A 17,523-nucleotide genomic window follows, 5' to 3' on the forward strand; every position below is an offset into this window, starting at 1 on the left:
GAGAGAACAACCTCCTTCTGGGTGTTGCTCTGGAGCCGATGGGTCGGGTTTCAAACCACGTTTTGTGATATCCCCCTCCTCCCTTCCCTCCTCTCACCCACCCCCTGCCGGTGTGCGTGGATCGCGGGTTTATGGAGATTAATGTTCCGGGGGGAGGGGGGAAAAGGAGAGGGGACAGACGAATAATAATAATCTTAATAACCTGTTGTCGTGTGTTGGGGGGGTTTGTTGCAGATCAGAAGAAGGAGGAGGAGGAGGAGGCGGCGGCAGTAGCAGCGGCGGCGATGGCTACAGAAGGAGGGAAAACCTCTGAGCCAGAGAATAACAATAAAAAACCCAAAACCTCAGGCTCCCAGGTAAAAGCAAACATTTAAAAAATGCATCCCAAGACATTACGGGAGAGAGGGAGTTGTGTCCTTTAGATGCCCAGAAATAAAAAACAGAATAAAAATGTTTTATCCACTCCAAGCATCTTTCTGAGAGTAAGGAACTTAAATGGTAAATTCATTAAGATTTCACGTGTTCAAGAATATAACATTACTTAAAATTACATCAGAACACACACTGTGAGAAAACAGTGTATATTTTCCCAAAAGTATTTTGAGTTTAGGAAAAATAACACTTTAAGAAAGTTTGTTGGAAATTTTCTTTTATTTAAACTTTATGTTACAGGATCTGCTTCTTATTTATATAGCTTTTACCTGCTTTTATTCTCATTTCCTTTTGATTTCTGCTGCTTCCTGAGTAAGTTCTAATATATAGAGCTGTCAAAACAAATAAATAACCCCCATCCCAACTACTGGCCTCCACTAAACATACCCACTTTTTTTTCCCCCCTCTGCTTTACCATCCCATTTTGGGTAGGACTCTCAGCCCTCTCCTCTGGCTTTACTGGCAGCTACATGCAGCAAAATAGGGACTCCTGGTGAAAATCAAGCAACTGGACAACAACAAATTATTATAGACCCAAGCCAAGGACTGGTGCAACTTCAAAATCAACCGCAACAGCTAGAACTGGTAACAACACAGCTTGCTGGAAACGCTTGGCAACTTGTTGCCTCCACTCCACCTGCTACAAAAGAAAATAACGTTTCTCAACCAACTTCTAGTTCATCTAGTTCTTCCAGCAGTAATAACGGGAGTGCATCTCCTACAAAAACTAAGTCAGGTAATTCTTCTAACCCTGGTCAGTTTCAAGTTATACAAGTACAAAATCCAGGTGGTAGTGTACAGTACCAAGTAATTCCACAGCTTCAGACAGTGGAAGGTCAACAAATTCAGATTAATCCAACTAGTAGTTCATCTCTACAAGATTTGCAGGGTCAAATTCAGCTCATTTCTGCAGGTAATAATCAAGCTATTCTCACGGCTGCTAACAGGACAGCTTCTGGGAATATCCTTGCTCAAAACCTGGCAAATCAGACAGTTCCAGTCCAAATCAGACCTGGTGTTTCAATACCACTGCAATTACAGACCCTTCCTGGTACTCAGGCTCAAGTTGTAACAACCCTACCAATTAACATTGGAGGAGTGACTTTAGCTCTGCCGGTGATAAACAACGTGGCTGCTGGAGGAGGGACTGGCCAGGTTGGCCAGCCTGCTACTACTACTGATAGTGGGACTTCCAATGGGAATCAGTTAGTTTCCACACCCACCACCACCACTGCTCCTGCCAGTACTATGCCGGAATCTCCCTCCTCCTCCACTACCTGCACAACCACTGCTTCAACATCCTTGACAAGCAGTGACACATTAGTGAGCTCAGCAGATACGGGCCAGTATGCAAGCACATCAGCCAGTAGTTCTGAACGCACCATTGAAGAATCTCAAACACCTGCTGCTACCGAGTCTGAAGCCCAGAGCTCCAGTCAGCTTCAGCCTAATGGAATACAGAATGCACAGGATCAATCAAATTCTCTTCAGCAGGTGCAGATTGTAGGCCAACCGATTTTACAGCAGATCCAGATCCAACAGCCTCAGCAACAGATTATTCAGGCTATCCCACCACAGTCATTTCAACTCCAGTCAGGGCAGACCATTCAGACCATCCAGCAGCAGCCTTTGCAGAATGTTCAACTTCAAGCAGTAAATCCGACTCAGGTGCTTATCAGGGCTCCAACTTTAACACCTTCAGGGCAAATCAGTTGGCAAACTGTACAAGTTCAGAATATTCAAAGTCTTTCAAATTTGCAAGTTCAGAATGCTGGGTTATCCCAACAGTTAACCATCACCCCAGTGTCTTCAAGTGGTGGCACAACCCTTGCTCAGATTGCTCCTGTAGCTGTTGCTGGTGCCCCAATAACTCTGAATACTGCCCAGCTTGCATCAGTGCCTAACCTTCAGACAGTGAGCGTTGCCAACCTGGGTGCTGCAGGCGTTCAAGTGCAGGGAGTTCCAGTCACAATCACTAGTGTTGCAGGTAAGCTACATCTCTCTACAAGTACCTTTTAAAACAGTTTTAATAATGATCAGTTACTACTGTTTTTTGCTGACTTAGATTTGACATAGACCTCGGTTGTAAACGTAATTGGAAGGAATCAATAGGAATGTTGTATTAACAACCATAACTGAAGGGTAAACAATATGACTTGTTCACTTTTGTAAGTTTTAGTATTAGGTTTTAACTGTTAAATTAGACAATTTAAAAAAAGTTATTCTTTCATGGAACAACACTTTCTGATAAACATAATTGTCTTCCATAATTTAAAGATTGTATTTGAGTACATGTGAATACTTTAGAAATAACCCTAGTTGAAATGATGTTTCTTCTTTGTGGGTTTGAACTGAATTGGTATATAGTTGTCTGTTGAAGTTTTAATGCTGTATAATAAAGCTAACTTCTTTTTACATTAGAAGTTATTTCTCAAGCTTCAGCGTTTTGTTACCCATGCTTTTGTGTGTGTGTGTGTGTGTGTTCTTACGGTGGGTGGTTTTAAACTGGATATTGATACAGTTGGAGATAGAATTCTAAGCTGCAATCATTTGATTAATTTTTATATGTACACTTTCCTGTGAGAAAAAGGATTTACTCAGAATTTGAATTGATAGTCCTTTATGTATAAAATTATATTTAAATAAATCTTAAGGTTATTATCGTTGGATGTTTTTAGTGTGAAGTTGGTGGAAAGCAGTTACAATGTCACTAATTTGAAATAATTGTAGTAAGTTCATTTTTAAACCAATTATGAAAACATTTGTCTTTTATGCATATGTATATAAATACTTTTAGTACTTGGAGAACTGATGCTGTTAAGTATTCTAATCTTGGACCAGTATTATTATTCCTAACACTTTATGCTTGCTAGTAATTAGAAACTTCATTGATTCTGATTTGGTTAAAGTCTAGTTGTGGTTTTAGTGACTTTGATACCTTCAGACCTTGTTAGTTACTATTTTGATAATCTGTGATAAATACACTTACCACTTTTGAATGACCTTTCTTGAAATAAGTCACAGAAAAATTATGCTAAGGTTTTTCTTTTACAGTTAATATTTAAGGTAGATGTATATATATGAAATTGGGAATCGCCAGGTAGAACTTTCTGATTCAGCAGAACAGAGATTACATTTTTTAACATCTGCTAGACCACCTTCTTCAGTAGAACTTTCCATGATGTTGGAGATAGTCTCTGTCTTACCCAATATGTTAGCCACTAGCTACATGTGGTTAAAATGTGGCCACTGCAGCTGAGGAACTGAATTTTAAATTCTATTTAATATTAAGTAGCCACTTGTAGCTAGTGGTTCCCATTTTGACAGCATAGTAATCTTGTCAGTATTTTGAGGGTGATACTTTTTACTTTTGAAACTACTAGAGCACAGTTATGTGTGTGTTTATTTGGGTTACTGTTCTTCACTTTCTTTACTCTTTTTCTAAACATTGACAATAACTGAAATATTTCAGAAGAGTGTTCTGGTAGGTTGAATGATAGTTTCTATTGTCAAAACTGAATTTATTTCCTTTATGTTTTATTTTCCCTATAAAGAATTAGTGAACTGTGGTTAATTGAGTAATTTATAATTTAGGCTAGAATTAGTTCTGCTCTCTAATTGATACCTTCACAATCCAGAGGTTTTTTATTTTACCCATCATGAGACTAGGTCAATATTCTGACCTCCCAAGTCAGATTAACTTGAAAGGTATATTATAAACCCAGGATTCAGCTTCTGAAACTGAAACTTGCAGGTTTGTGGGGTCAGGGAATTTCCCTTTCCTTGTTTTTTTGAAGAATTACTTTATTTTATATTTATTTATTTATTTTTGAGAGGTTTTTGCTGTAGGGCACGTGCACTTGCCAGAAAGACAGAGAGAGACAGATAGACAGAAAGCGAGAAATTCCCGCCTGGTGGGATGGGCACACCATAATCCCTTCTCCTCCATTCTCCTCATGAGATGTTGGGCACACGCAGAAATGTGCCCAACGTGAGTTTAAGCCAGTGGGTCCGGGACTTGAAGCACAGTCGACTACATGGGAGTCCAGTGATATAGCCATTACGCCAATTGCTGGTCTCTTCTTTCTTTATTTATTTTAATTTGACCGTAGAGGAACTGAGTGAGAGAGGTAAAATGAGAAAGCAAGCTGCCAGGTACAGGACTTGAACCGTGGTCAGCCATGTGGGAGTTCAGCGCCTTCAACCACCATGCCACCTGCCAGTCCCCAAAGGAATTTCTCTTTCAAAAGAACTTTCCAGGTGATTCTAAAACTCACTGAAGTTTGAAAATCAAGGATGTAGTCAGCATCAGCAATGAACAGAAGGCAGAATTTGTTGACCAAGTTCATATGTACCTCAGAAAATGTATTTTGGTGGCAAGCACAACTTTTTGATTTTTATTCCACAAATGCAAATACATCAGTATACTGAGGTGGCTACCGTGTGCTGACACTTCCAATAGAAGTGGTTATTTCTTCATTTACAGGTTGTTTTTGTTGTTGTTTTTTGTTTGTTTTTTTGTTTTTTTCTTAACTTAAAGAGATTACTTGATTTGGGGAAGTTCCACTTAGCTGTATGAGGGAAATTTGAATTTTATATAGTTGGGTTTTTTCTTCTCAAAACCAAAGATTTTAAATTTTGCTGTTAAAGAGTTAATGTGATGATAGATATGTTCAGTTGTTTTAAAAAGACAACTGTATTATAACCCCCAAAAAATGTACCCAAATTTCCACAAGTTATCCAGGCCTAGCTGTTTGGAGATTTTACACCGCCACCCAGCATAGCAGGTCCATAACAAGTATTTTTTGAAATAAGGTAAAGAAGGTGACAGAAAAATAGCAGTTTGGAATTGGAAGCAATGTCCTGGATTGGTTTTAATGAAGCTAATGAAATAGCTCTGTTTTCATTCATTTCTTTGGCTTTACATTTTTAAGACAGAGTCAGACATCAGGTACTGGACTGTTTGGAGAAGGAAAAGAATGAGCAACAAGTTACCTATATATCCCTTTTATAAATGTGCCTCGGGAATTCAGATCTTCTACTTTGTGTCCTTATTCATTTGCAAGCACTTCCTTGGTTATTTCATGCTTTCTCTCTTTTGGGAGAATGGTATTGTTTCATTTATGGGAAAAGATGATGGTCTAAATGTTCAAAACAACTATTACCAAAGTTTGAGAAAATTATTAGGTTTGACAGAACATGATGGCTAGCTTAATGACAAGGGGCTGTGACTTCACCATTCATAGTCATATTCAAGAGGTAGTGAAGGTGAGATGGTGTAGACAGTTCTTGAAGCTGGGGAGCTTCATACTTACAGGAGGAATCTCTTTCCTTGATAATGTATACAGCTCGATGTGTTTCTGTGCTTTGGTTTCAGCTGAAAACTCTGAGTTCCAGGCTGAGTATGTAACATTGAATTAATTAGAATTATAGTAGGGACTAAGTACATGTACTCTTCAGCATACTTTTTATGTTTCCTTACTGGGATTCTGAATTTCAAAGAATACAGAAATCTTATTAAGTGCAGAGATAAGTAATTGAACTTTCTTTTGTAGAAGATGTTTGCCCAAAAAGAACTATAGTATCTGTTTTCACAATGTCTTCTGGTAGCCAAAGAGCCCTAAATAAAGTGAATTTACGGGTTATATCTCCTTAGTTAAAGATAAAAATCTTGTAGGGACTCTTGATTTCTCTTAGGTCATCGGAAAAGTCATGCTTATTTTTCTATGTTTTAACATGCAAAAATGTGTCATGACTTTCCCAACAACCCAATAAATATGTACTTAACTTGCAGTGGCCCAGAATTGACTTATTTTTGGCAGTACTCATCACATATAATACCAGGTCATGCTGTAGGCCTTTTTGCTTTTGATGAACAGATGGATCTTTGTCAATTTTAATATAACTTAACATTTTTATGGTAGTTTTCCTACAAAAGAAGTTCAGACTTGTTGATAAGATGTTGCTGATCTTTTAAGGACTTCATTCTCTTTACCTAATTTCTTTTCTTTTCATGATAATTAAAGTGTAAAACCTGGGGCTCTGGACCTCCCTGTAGCCTGGTGGTTAAGAGAGTCAGATCCCTCATTGCCAGCCTTGGTTCAAATCTCAGCCCTGGGAGTTTGAAAAACATATTATGTATGTGTGTGTGCATGCCTAAAATTCTTTTTTTTTTTTTTTCACTATAGGGCGCGTGCGCTCGCCAGACAGACAGAGAGACATAGAGACAGAAAGCGAGAAATCACCCCCCAGGGGGGATGGTCACGCTGCAATCCCTTCTCCATTCTCCTCTCGGGATCCCGGGCACGCACGCACACATGCCCAGCGTGAGATCCAAGCCACCGGGTCCGGGACACGAACCACGGTCGACTACGTGGGAATCCAGCGACATAGCCATTACACTAACTGCTGGTTCCCATGCCTAAAATTCTGATGGGATGAAGAAATGGAGGAAAAGGAACTGTGGCATGACCACAGCCTATTGAGGGGGTCTTTCTCTAACTGGTCCCACTTCCTGCAAGTGCAGATGCCCCCTGGTAGGAATAGGAGGGCCAATTCTTTATTATTTGTAAAAATGGGCACTAAAGTAATGAAAATTTACATATTTAATGTATATATACTATATATAAAGTTTATGTATTTCTCTAATGAGAGATAGGCACCACCAACAGAGCCCCTAGGCCTTGGTACGTCTCCATACTCAGCAGGTCTGATCACAGGTATGCATGCGCCTGTTGTGCTCAGAGAGGTCCTAGGACATGAACCTAGGACCTTGCCCATGTGGGTTCTTCTGTTTTAACTGCTGTGCAACCACCTGGCATCTGAAATTTGTATTTAATTTAAAACCTTAATTTGATTCAATAGAATGAACCTTTCACACATAACTTTTTTCCACAGCTACTAAATGTTGAAAATTCACCTGAGGTTCAACACAAGTACAATTTTCCTGTACCATTTTATGTTCTGTTAATTTGGATTTCTGTAGTAGGCATCTTAAAATAACATGTCTGTGAATACACATAAACATATACCCTCCAGTGTTTTAATTTTTTGTCCTGACAAGTTTATTCCCATAATTTTGTTTCTCTAAGATCTAATACTGTTCATTATAGATTGGAATTTATTATGAAGAATTTACAACTTACATCCTATAAAAATTATTTAGGTTTTGAACTACCAGATTGGTTTTACCCATTAGATGATATTTACATGAGAGATGAAGTGTACTCAATGTAGAGCCACATTGATTTTTTTTTTTAATAGGACATCTTTCAAGGAGAATTTTGGGATAGAGGAGCATGGGAAAATAGAGTTTTAAACATCTATATTTCAAATTCTAAATCAGAATATGTAGCAATTAATATATAAGGGATAGGTATGCATAGAAGCAGGTTGAAGAGAATATAGAAAAAGAAGTTTGATGAAGAATGAACAGGGAAAATGATGTTATGTAAAGATTTTGTGGAAATAACAGATTTACAGGACCAGCAGAAGGCAAAATAGTTACTTTGCTGGACTCCCACGTAGTCAACCTTAGTTCGAGTCCCAGACTCGGCAGCTTAAAACTCATGTGTGTGTGTGTGTGTGTGTGTGTGTGTGTGTGTGTATGTATGCCCAAAGTCCTGAGAGGAGAATGGAGAAGGGATTGTAGCATGGCCATCCCCCCTGAAAGGTGATTTCTTGCTTTCTGTGTCTCTGTCTTTCCAGCAAGCGCATATGCCCTGTAGCACAAATCTCTCTTAAAAAAAAAGAAAAAGAAATAACAGATTACAAAAGAATAGAATTTTAGTTGGGAAAGTCTTACTGATTGTGGTTCTGTGTTGTAGGCTTTTGATATTATCACTAAAGTCTATTTATAAAGGCATTTTGTGTTTTTATTGTTAAAGTAAAAGCAGAAATCAAAGGTTTTGTAGTGCTACGGTAAGTACTTGGAAATTACATTACTGATTGACAGTGAAGGTGGAGCATGGTCCGATCTTAGATTGTATACAGTGGCACCTCAGAAACCTTGTGGAAAAATGAGATGAAATATATGTTCATTTTAAAATAAAAAAAAAATCAAAATTACGGATAATTTTCTCATAATACACATTTCCCATGAGTTTTTTGAAGACTCCTTGTATGTCCTCTTCTGATCTAGGTATGAATAAGATTTGATGTTCGTGGGAACTAGCAGTTAGCGTAATGGCTATGTTGCTGGACTCCCATGTAGTCGACCACGGTTCACGTCCCGGACCCGGTGACTTAAAACTCACGCCGGGCACGTGTGCGTGCGTGCCCAAGATCCCAAGAGGAGAATGGAGGAGAAGGGATTGCGGCGTGACCATCCCCCCTGGGGGGTGATTTCTCACTGTCTGTCTCTATGTCTCTCTCTGTCTGGCGAGCGCATGCGCCCTATAGCGAAAACCTCTCCAAAAAAAAAAAAAAAAAAGATTTGATGTTTGTAATGGTTGTCATTTTGCTGCCTAGTGAATAAGTAAATTATTGCAGAGGATGCCTGTTGAACCAAAATTGTATAAATATGTGGTGAGATGAAGACTTAATGAAATTGTGTTGGGTAGTCGGAAAAGTCATGATGCCTTTTTACGTAGACAACCCAGTAGTTACTAAGGTAACTTAAAAATAAGTAGAACTAGGGGTGAGGAGATGGCATAATGGTTACATCACTAGACTGCCACATAGTCAACCACTGTTCAAGTCCTGGACTCAGCGGCTTAAAACTCACATTGGACTTGTGCGTACATGCCCAAGATTCCGAGAGGAGAATGAAGGAGAAGGGATTGCAGCGTGGCTGTCCCTGCTGGGGTTGATTTCTCATTTTCTGCCTGTCTTTGTCTTTTCTGGTGAGCGCACACACCCTTTAACAAAAATCTCTCTTATGAACAAAAAAATTAAAAAAAATAAATGAGCCTCTCCCTCCCGTCTTCATTCCTTAGCCCTATTTTAGAAAGGAAAAAACTGAAGCCCCGAAACCTTGAATGGTCTTGTATTTTGTGGCAAAATGAGAGCTAGTATCTTACCTTCTACTCCAGTTTTCTACTGTATATCTTGGTTTGTTATCCAGATCTTTTGCTAGTAAACAAGTAAATTTAGCTGAAGTTTAGGAATCAAAGAGAGAAGGTATCCAACTTGCATTTGCTTCCTCCCAGATAGGCAGTCCCTATCGTCACATGATATTCAGTCCTTGCATATTTAAATACAATATTGGTGAAAAACACAATCCTCTAGATCTCCTTGTTAATAAGCTTAATGGTGAAACAATTATAATAACAACGTAATGGTATTTTTTTCTTTCTTGAAAGAACAAATTTAGAACTAAAGAGATTAATAAATTCTATATGTAGGTAAGACATTCTCAGGCTTTTGGGATACTATACGACCTTTTCCCAAACTGCAGTTAGAAATGAAATTTTTTAGGGGCCAGCAAATGGTCTGACAGTTAAGGCACTGAATTTCTGCGTGGCCAACTGCATGGTTCCACCTATAATGCTTCATGGTATAAATTTAGACTATTACAGTAAACCCCACAATATCCTTATAAGGTAGGTACTGTGTCTGTTTTATAGATAGGCTCTCTAAGCTTTAGGTTTTTTGTTTGTTTGTTTTTTTAAGAGAGATTTTTTGCTGTAGGGCACATATGGTGACCAGAGAGACAGAAAGACAGAAAGAGATATCACCACACACCCCCCTCCCGGGGGGGGGGTGGTCACACCACAGTCTCTTCTTCATTCTCCTTTCAGAACCCTGGGCATGCACACACATGTGTGTGGTGTGAGTTTAAGCTGCTGGGTCCATGACTTGAACTGTGGTCAACTCCATGGAGTGCAGCAACTAAACCATTATGCCATCTGCTGGTCCCATAAGCTTTAGTTTCTTACGAGGTGTGTACCCTCCAATAAGTTGGAGAACCATGATTTAAAGTCATCTTTGATTCCAATGTATTCTTTGTGCTACAGAAGAAGCTACAGATAAGGTCTACAGATAAAGGCTGTTTTCTATCCTTTTATGTCTAATAAACATTTAAATCCTTTAAAGGGTAGGCAGTTTTTTTTTTTTTTTTTGGAGAGATTTTCACTGTAGGGCGCGTGCGCTCGCCAGACAGACAGAGAGAGACATAGAGACAGAAAGCGAGAAATCACCCCCCAGGGGGGATGGTCACGCCGCAATCCCTTCTCCTCCATTCTCCTCTCGGGATCTTGGGCACGCACGCACACGCGCCCGGCGTGAGTTTTAAGCCACCAGGTCCGGGACACGAACCGCGGTCGACTACGTGGGAGTCCAGCGGCATAGCCATTACGCTAACTGCTGGTTCCCAAGGGTAGGCAGTTTTGAAAATTGTGATACTGATTATGCCTTTATGGTCTTTCTTAGCTTTACCATTTTGTGGAACTGACAGTTATTATAACCAAAAGTAGTGAAAGAAGTGATGAATAGAAACTAGTGTGGCTTCATGGAGACTACCAGGTTAAATTCAGACTTTAAAATAGTTTGTGGAAGATAGAACAAGGATGGGGTGTGGTACAGGACTAAGAAAAAGCAGCATGACATGTCAGGAATATCAGAAAAGCAGAAGCTCATAATAAAGTCAGACTTCTGAAATTAAACAATTGTTAAGGCTTTAACTCAAAGCAAGAGAGACACTCATTGCTTGAGCAAAACTATAATATTAAGAGAAAAGGCAGAGCTTCTCCACTCTGCTTCTGTTAACCGTCAAGGAAGATACAGTTCCACCTAAAATGGCTTAATGCTGTAATTCACTCTGTTACACTATTATTAATAGTTCAAGGTAAGGGAGGAGATAGAGGACATTTACTTAGTTTTTGGAAGTCAGGATGATAGAGATGGATGCTATTCTAGAGTCAGAGGAAACTTGCAGATTTAGTTTCAGATCAGTACAAGCAACTTAATTGTGCAGCAAGGAAAAGATACCAGAAAATTGAATGTGAACAAACACCTCAATTTTTCAAAACATCGTAAAGACAAAAAAAAAAAGCTTGATAACCATCCTTAACAAAGTCTTAAAATAAATGTAGCGTGATTGGCCTTAAGCATTTAAAAGGGATCACGGGGATCCAGTATGAGTTTAAGAAGTTAGGTTTATATGTTCTTTCTTTAAGGTTTCCAGGTTAATGTACAAAGGAAGTAACACAACATGTCTTGATTTCTGTATTGATAGCTATGATTTCTTCCTCCTCTTCTTCTTCTCCTTCCTCTCCTTCTTCCTCTTCTCCTCCTTCTCCTCCTTTTTTTTTTTTTTTTGGAGAGTTTCTTTTGCTATTGGGCACATCCCCTTGCCAGAGAGACAGAGGGAAAGCAAGAAGTCACTCCCCCAGGGGGGATGGCCATGCTGCGACCCCTTTCTCCTCCATTCTCTTCTCGGGATCTTGATACACACACATGCACCCAGCATGTTTTAGTCTACCAGATCCGGGGCATAAAACTGAGGTCAGCTTTGTGGGAGTCCAGTGACATAATCATTTGCTGGTCCCAATAGTCATGATTTCTTTAAAGGCTCATAACTGTTTGCACAGTTACATGAAAAGTCTTCATTGATTGTCTATCTTAATAGAAATTTCTGGTATTATGGCAGCTGAGGTTTTATTCTTGTTGTAATTCTATTTAACATTTTTTTCTTCAAATACTAAGCTGAAGGATGGCTTTATTTACTGAATTCAAAAATGAAGGACCAACAGGTGGCATGTGGTTAAGGTGCTGGAATTCCCACATGTCCTACCGTGGTTCGAGTCCCAGACCTGGTGGCTCGCTCTCGCACTCTCTCTCTCTCTCTCTCTTTCTCTGGCAAAACTCATGTGAATAATAAGTAAGTAATTCTTAAGAAAAAAAAATGAGACAAAACTGGGAGACCGTGCTGATGTGATAGGAGATAAGATAGGCTGGAATGTTGGGCCAGAATTAGCAAGATAAATATAAGATCCTCTGCTTAAAATGGAGAGGTGGGACAGGAATTACATACCTATGGGTACAGGATGATAAGCCTGGCCTGGCAGCAGAACTTGTGAGAAATTATTTGGGATTTACTGTCTTAACACAAACAGAATAAAGCTCCTCTGTACCTTGAGTTTGTTAGACTGCTTCTGTAATATTGTGAGCAGTACTGCGTGGCATATTTTAAATGGGATGTTTATAGACCAGCAGCCATATCAAGAAGGATTCCCAGGATGAAGAGTATGGAAACCATTTCACACTAACAATAATAGAAGAGCAGGGATTTTTATTGCTAAAACAGGAGAAAGTGTGACAGCGTGACAGCTGTCTTTGGATATATGAAGGGCTATTTATTTCGAAACTGAAATAATTTTGTTTTTCTGGGTTTTTGGGGGGAGGGGCCTTAGGACAACAGAATATGTATGTGACACACATACATGTGTGCATGTACACACACATGCATGTAGACTAGAACTGTATGATGATGGAGTAGTTTCCATTAGGTGGTGATCTTGTAATTTAAAGTTGGATGTTCATTTGTCAGAGACATGTAGACCATAGGATCTTTTGTACTATATATAAAATCTGATTAAATAAACTGAGTTTTCTTCAAATTCTGAAATTATAGATTCTATGAGTAGTTGCGTATATGGTCTTAGTATGGGTACTTCTGTCCCACATGTGATCAGAGTTTCCTGAGAGTCTTAGTTAAGCTTACATGATCAAATAAATATTAAAGGATTTGGGGAGGGAGGATGTTGGAGGGTAACATTTATCATTTTGCTTTATATAGAGGCAGTGATTAAGGTGAATTCTATTAAGCAGTAAATGTAACACTTTGTAAGTTAATATATTCCAGTTCTTCATGACTTTTAAACTTACTCTGTGTGCTTAGGTGCTATTTGGTGAATACCAAAACACAGTTTTTTTTTTTTCTTTTTTAAGTGTAATTCTTCCATGACAGAGAGAGAGAGAGATGGGGGGGATAGAGAGAAAGCAGGAGAGACACATACACAGGCATCCCCAACAGGACTTCATGGCATGATCTACCCCCAGCTTCAGCCAGCCCCACATCATAGCCCACACGCAGCTAACATATTCCAGGAGATCTCTAGATACCAGCCTCGATCTCTCCCACGTGAGTCAGCCTCACAGAGCATTAGAGCATTGTGTTTATGCTGTAAAAAAAAAAAAGGCCTTGGTATTTTAAACATACATTTCAGTGTCTAAAATTAAATTTATAGTTAAGATATTTTAATCTCAGTTGTGTATCTGAAGTCGTGTTTCTGACACTGTCACTTAAGTGTGAACAATATGATTATTTTTTCTTGCATAGAATTAGAGAACAGTTGGAGAATACAGTATCCTAACAGAGTCCAAACTCTAGGAAGCACTCAAGGCTTTACAGTTGTTAACTTACTCTATGGAATAAGCAAATCCAATATGTCTTCCGATTTGTCTCAAAATATCTAGCACAGAAGTATTTTAAAGATTTTTGAGAGACTAGCTGATGGCCTTATGGTTACATCACTAGACTCCCACATGGCCAACCACAGTTCGAGTTCTGGATCTGGCAGCTTGACACTCAACTTGGGCATGTGTGCCCAAAATCCTAAGAGGAGACTTGAGGAGACAGGATTGCAGTGTGGCCATACTCCTTGGGGTGTGATTTCTTGCTTTCTGTCTCTCTGTCTGTCTCTGTCTCTCCAGCAAGTGCATATGCTCTATAGCAAAAATCACTCTCTTAAAAAAGAAAAAAATATTTGAAGTCCAGCTCCATGGCCTGGTGGTTAAGGCAGCTAGATTCCACATGGCCAACTGTGTGATTTTAGTCTCAGCTGCAGTGGCTTGAGAAACACAGCAGGTACATATGTGTGCATACCCAAAATTCCAACAAAGGAGGGTGAAGTGGAAGAGCAGTGATGTGTTGTGACCACGCCTTATGGAAAGTACCTTTTCCTTTTCTCATGTCTGTCTCTGGAAAGCAAAGGAGGTGAACACAATCACTCTTTAGTCAAAAAAAAAAAAAAAAAGTTTTAGACTCAACCTCCTGAATAGAAAGAAATGATAACTGAAATACATGACTGTTCTCTTTTCCTCAGGGATGGTAATTAAGTCAAGGGAAGTAGATTATCTGTGATAGATCACAAATGTGGTTCAAGTGCTAGTTTTGTCATTATAGCAAACCTGTGTAACAAGATGCTTCATGCAGTGCAGGACTGAGGATTAAAAATTGTATTATTGCTTTCTGGGACCAGCAGTTAACGTAATGGCTATGTCGCAGGACTCCCATGTAGTTGACCGCGGTTCGAGTCCCGGACCCGGTGGCTTAAACTCACGCCGGGTGCGTGTGCGTGCGTGCCCAAGATCCTGAGAGGAGAATGGAGTAGAGGGGATTGCAGCGTGGCCATCCCCCCTGGGAGGTGATTTCTTGCTTTCTGTCTCTCTGTCTCTCTCTCTTTGTCTGGCGAGCGCACGTGCCCTATAGCAAAAACCTCTCCAAAAAAAGAAAAAAAATTGTATTATTGCTTTCTGTATTGGTCCCTCCCATTAACTCGTCTCTTCTGGGCAAATATTAGAATTAGAGCTTCATTCTGTTAATCATTTGTAAAGTAGTGATATTAAACACCTTCCTCTTTACCTGTTGCAAGATTCGAAAAGATAGTATGTATAAAAGATTTAGTCTGTAAAATGTGTGTGTGTGTGTGTATGTATATAATGTTAATCTGCTAAAATCTCTACATACTGACACTCACTAGAAGAATGCGAAGTAGTAAAGTAGGAGAGTTATTTTAAATATGGATATTAGCTTGAGTTATATGTTGAAAGTAAATGAGAGATGTGTTAAGAAAAATATCAAAGCTCTGGTGAAGTGCAACCAAGGACTTGGGGAGAGGAATATGTGTGGGCAGGAAGGAAGCGGCATATCTTAGTATGGTAGGAACTACAGTAAATACCTCCCAAGTGCTCAGCCTTTGTAAGGTTCTGGAAGTACTAACCTGTCCTGAAAGTGCTTATGTTGGAAAATAAGGCTTACATCCATTAAACAGGAATGAAACAATTACATGGCAGCTGCAACTGCCCTGTGAGAGTTTATACTGAGTACTTGGTTTTGAAATACGGAAAACAAGTATGAGAGACAAGTGACATCAGTGGATGAGAGTAAATAAGGAAGGTTTTTTTGTATTGGAGAAAGGATTTGAAATAGGCTTCAAAGATTGGTTTGGGAAGTGGAGCTCTGAAAGTTTTGAGATGGAGAGGGATGAAGAGGTAAAGAGAGTGGATGTCTGGCTGAGTCTGCTGAACTTGACAGGGACCAAGATTGGAAAAATATAGAGCCCTCACACAGAAACTTGTAGCTAACACAAGGAGTGGTGGTCTTTGCTGTGTACTTCCTAGAGGTATAGGGGGGTCTCACAGAATAGCTCAAAATGTACCAAATGGATAGCTTACCATCTCTACTTTGGCCAGAGAAGTTGAATGGTTATTGAATTGTTTCCTAACATTTTACTTAGGAAAAGATTCTGCCAAAATAGTAAGTTTGAAAAACCCTACTCTCATGAATACAAGGAATCAAATGGAAATATTTACAATGCAAATGATATTTATTAGATTGTTTTGCTGTGGGTAAAATATAGAGAAGTTAGAAATCAGGAGCCAAATTGTAAAGGATCTGTTGGAATAATCTAGTAATGAATTCATGATAGCCTATAGAAAGGATATGGGCAATGAAGTAAATGATTGCTTCTATGACAAACAAGTTGTTGAACTTCTCTTTAGCAACCAGAATAGTGACACGAAAGAAATGATAAGGGATTAGGTTAAAGCAGCAAGTTTGTTTGTTCTTATCTCCTAGCTGTATCGAGCATGGTAGTAGGCATTGAGAAACTAAAGTGAGACATATTTTCCATCCTCACAGGATGTATTAGCTCTTGCAGGAGACCTACTATATGTCTTTGCTTCTAAGACATTTTACTTTTTAACATCTTTGAAATTGAAATGCATCTCATAATCAAAGGCATATCATAGTTTAATTAGCAGATTTTTTTTTCTTTCTTGCGGTTACTTACATCTTAGACTCCATGGAATATGATGTATATATAGTTAATTAAATTATTACATGGTGTTTAGTTTTTAAAACCTATGAGTGAAGTGTTATAGAATCCCAGAGGAAAGAAGAACGACTTCTGCTTACAGAGTTTGTGGGATATTTTCTTGAAGAGGATGATAACTGAGCTGGGGCACACAAAGGATGACTGAAAGTTTCCAGTTCAGAAGCAAGAGGAGGGCCATTTTAGGTTATGTTGGATTTCAAGTGCACTTTGGAAATTCAGTTAGTATTTTGTGAACATTATGAAAGACTTAGATCAAAGAATTTTAATATGTATTAAAATTGATTTGTAAACTTCATGTAGGTAGGAGACTATGTGTGTGTGTGTGTGTGTGTGTATTTTTGAACTCTGCTCAGCACATATCCCACAATTGAAGTAGGAAAAGGACATGGAGACCTTGATTTCATAGGCTCTTAGGATGCACAGATCCTGGAAATAGGTTCAGTCTGCGTACTTAAGGGAATGAAACAGTTTATGATTAGTAAAGTGATGTAAAGGAAATTCATATCTATTCCTTCATCTGTTTTGGTAAATAGTTGCAGGTGAGAATCTGAGCAGTGAGGGCAGCTGTGAGGAGAAATCAAAGGTATATAAAGATTGCAGGTTCTTTCTGTCCCTCTGAAGTTACTATGTACATGCCTCGTAATGTGGCCAGTCAGAGGGGGTTTAGTACAGTTCTATAAATAATGAGTCAAGTCACCATAGCTTTTTGTTCACAGAAGCGGAGCTGCTTTTGCACAGGAGTATAGGAACCAGATAGTGATCTGTGCTGTGGTAAGTGGGTACCTGTACCTGATCTGGGTTTGGGGGAGAGGGGTGGAAAAATCTTTGTTGGGGTGTAGTTGAGGATGTCTTTGTCATGGAGTTGAGGAAATGTCAGAGCAAGAAAAGACTAGATGAATATGACAAGTACTAACTGGATTTATATAGAATACTTAAAGTGGTATATAAATCCTGTAGGTTTTCCAAGGTATTTAAATCTATGTATTAACCAATATGAGATGTAAACATTTGACAGATATTTGTCATTAGT

General features: G+C 39.0%; 1 protein-coding gene across 1 annotated transcript in view; it reads left to right on the plus strand.

Annotated features, from left to right (window-relative positions):
• Positions 1–245: 245 nt before the first annotated feature.
• The window catches only part of SP4 (Sp4 transcription factor), a gene marked incomplete at its 5' end in the record, with an annotated part of 99,079 nt that continues 81,801 nt past the window's right edge, over positions 246–17,523 (plus strand). The window contains 2 exon segments of the mRNA XM_014590148.2: positions 246–356; positions 865–2,419. Of these exon segments, the coding sequence (XP_014445634.1) occupies positions 246–356; positions 865–2,419 (1,666 nt within the window).

The sequence above is a fragment of the Tupaia chinensis genome, unplaced genomic scaffold (genome assembly GCF_000334495.1).
Source record: "Tupaia chinensis unplaced genomic scaffold, TupChi_1.0 Scaffold000410_1, whole genome shotgun sequence".
Classification (NCBI taxonomy): domain Eukaryota; kingdom Metazoa; phylum Chordata; class Mammalia; order Scandentia; family Tupaiidae; genus Tupaia; species Tupaia belangeri.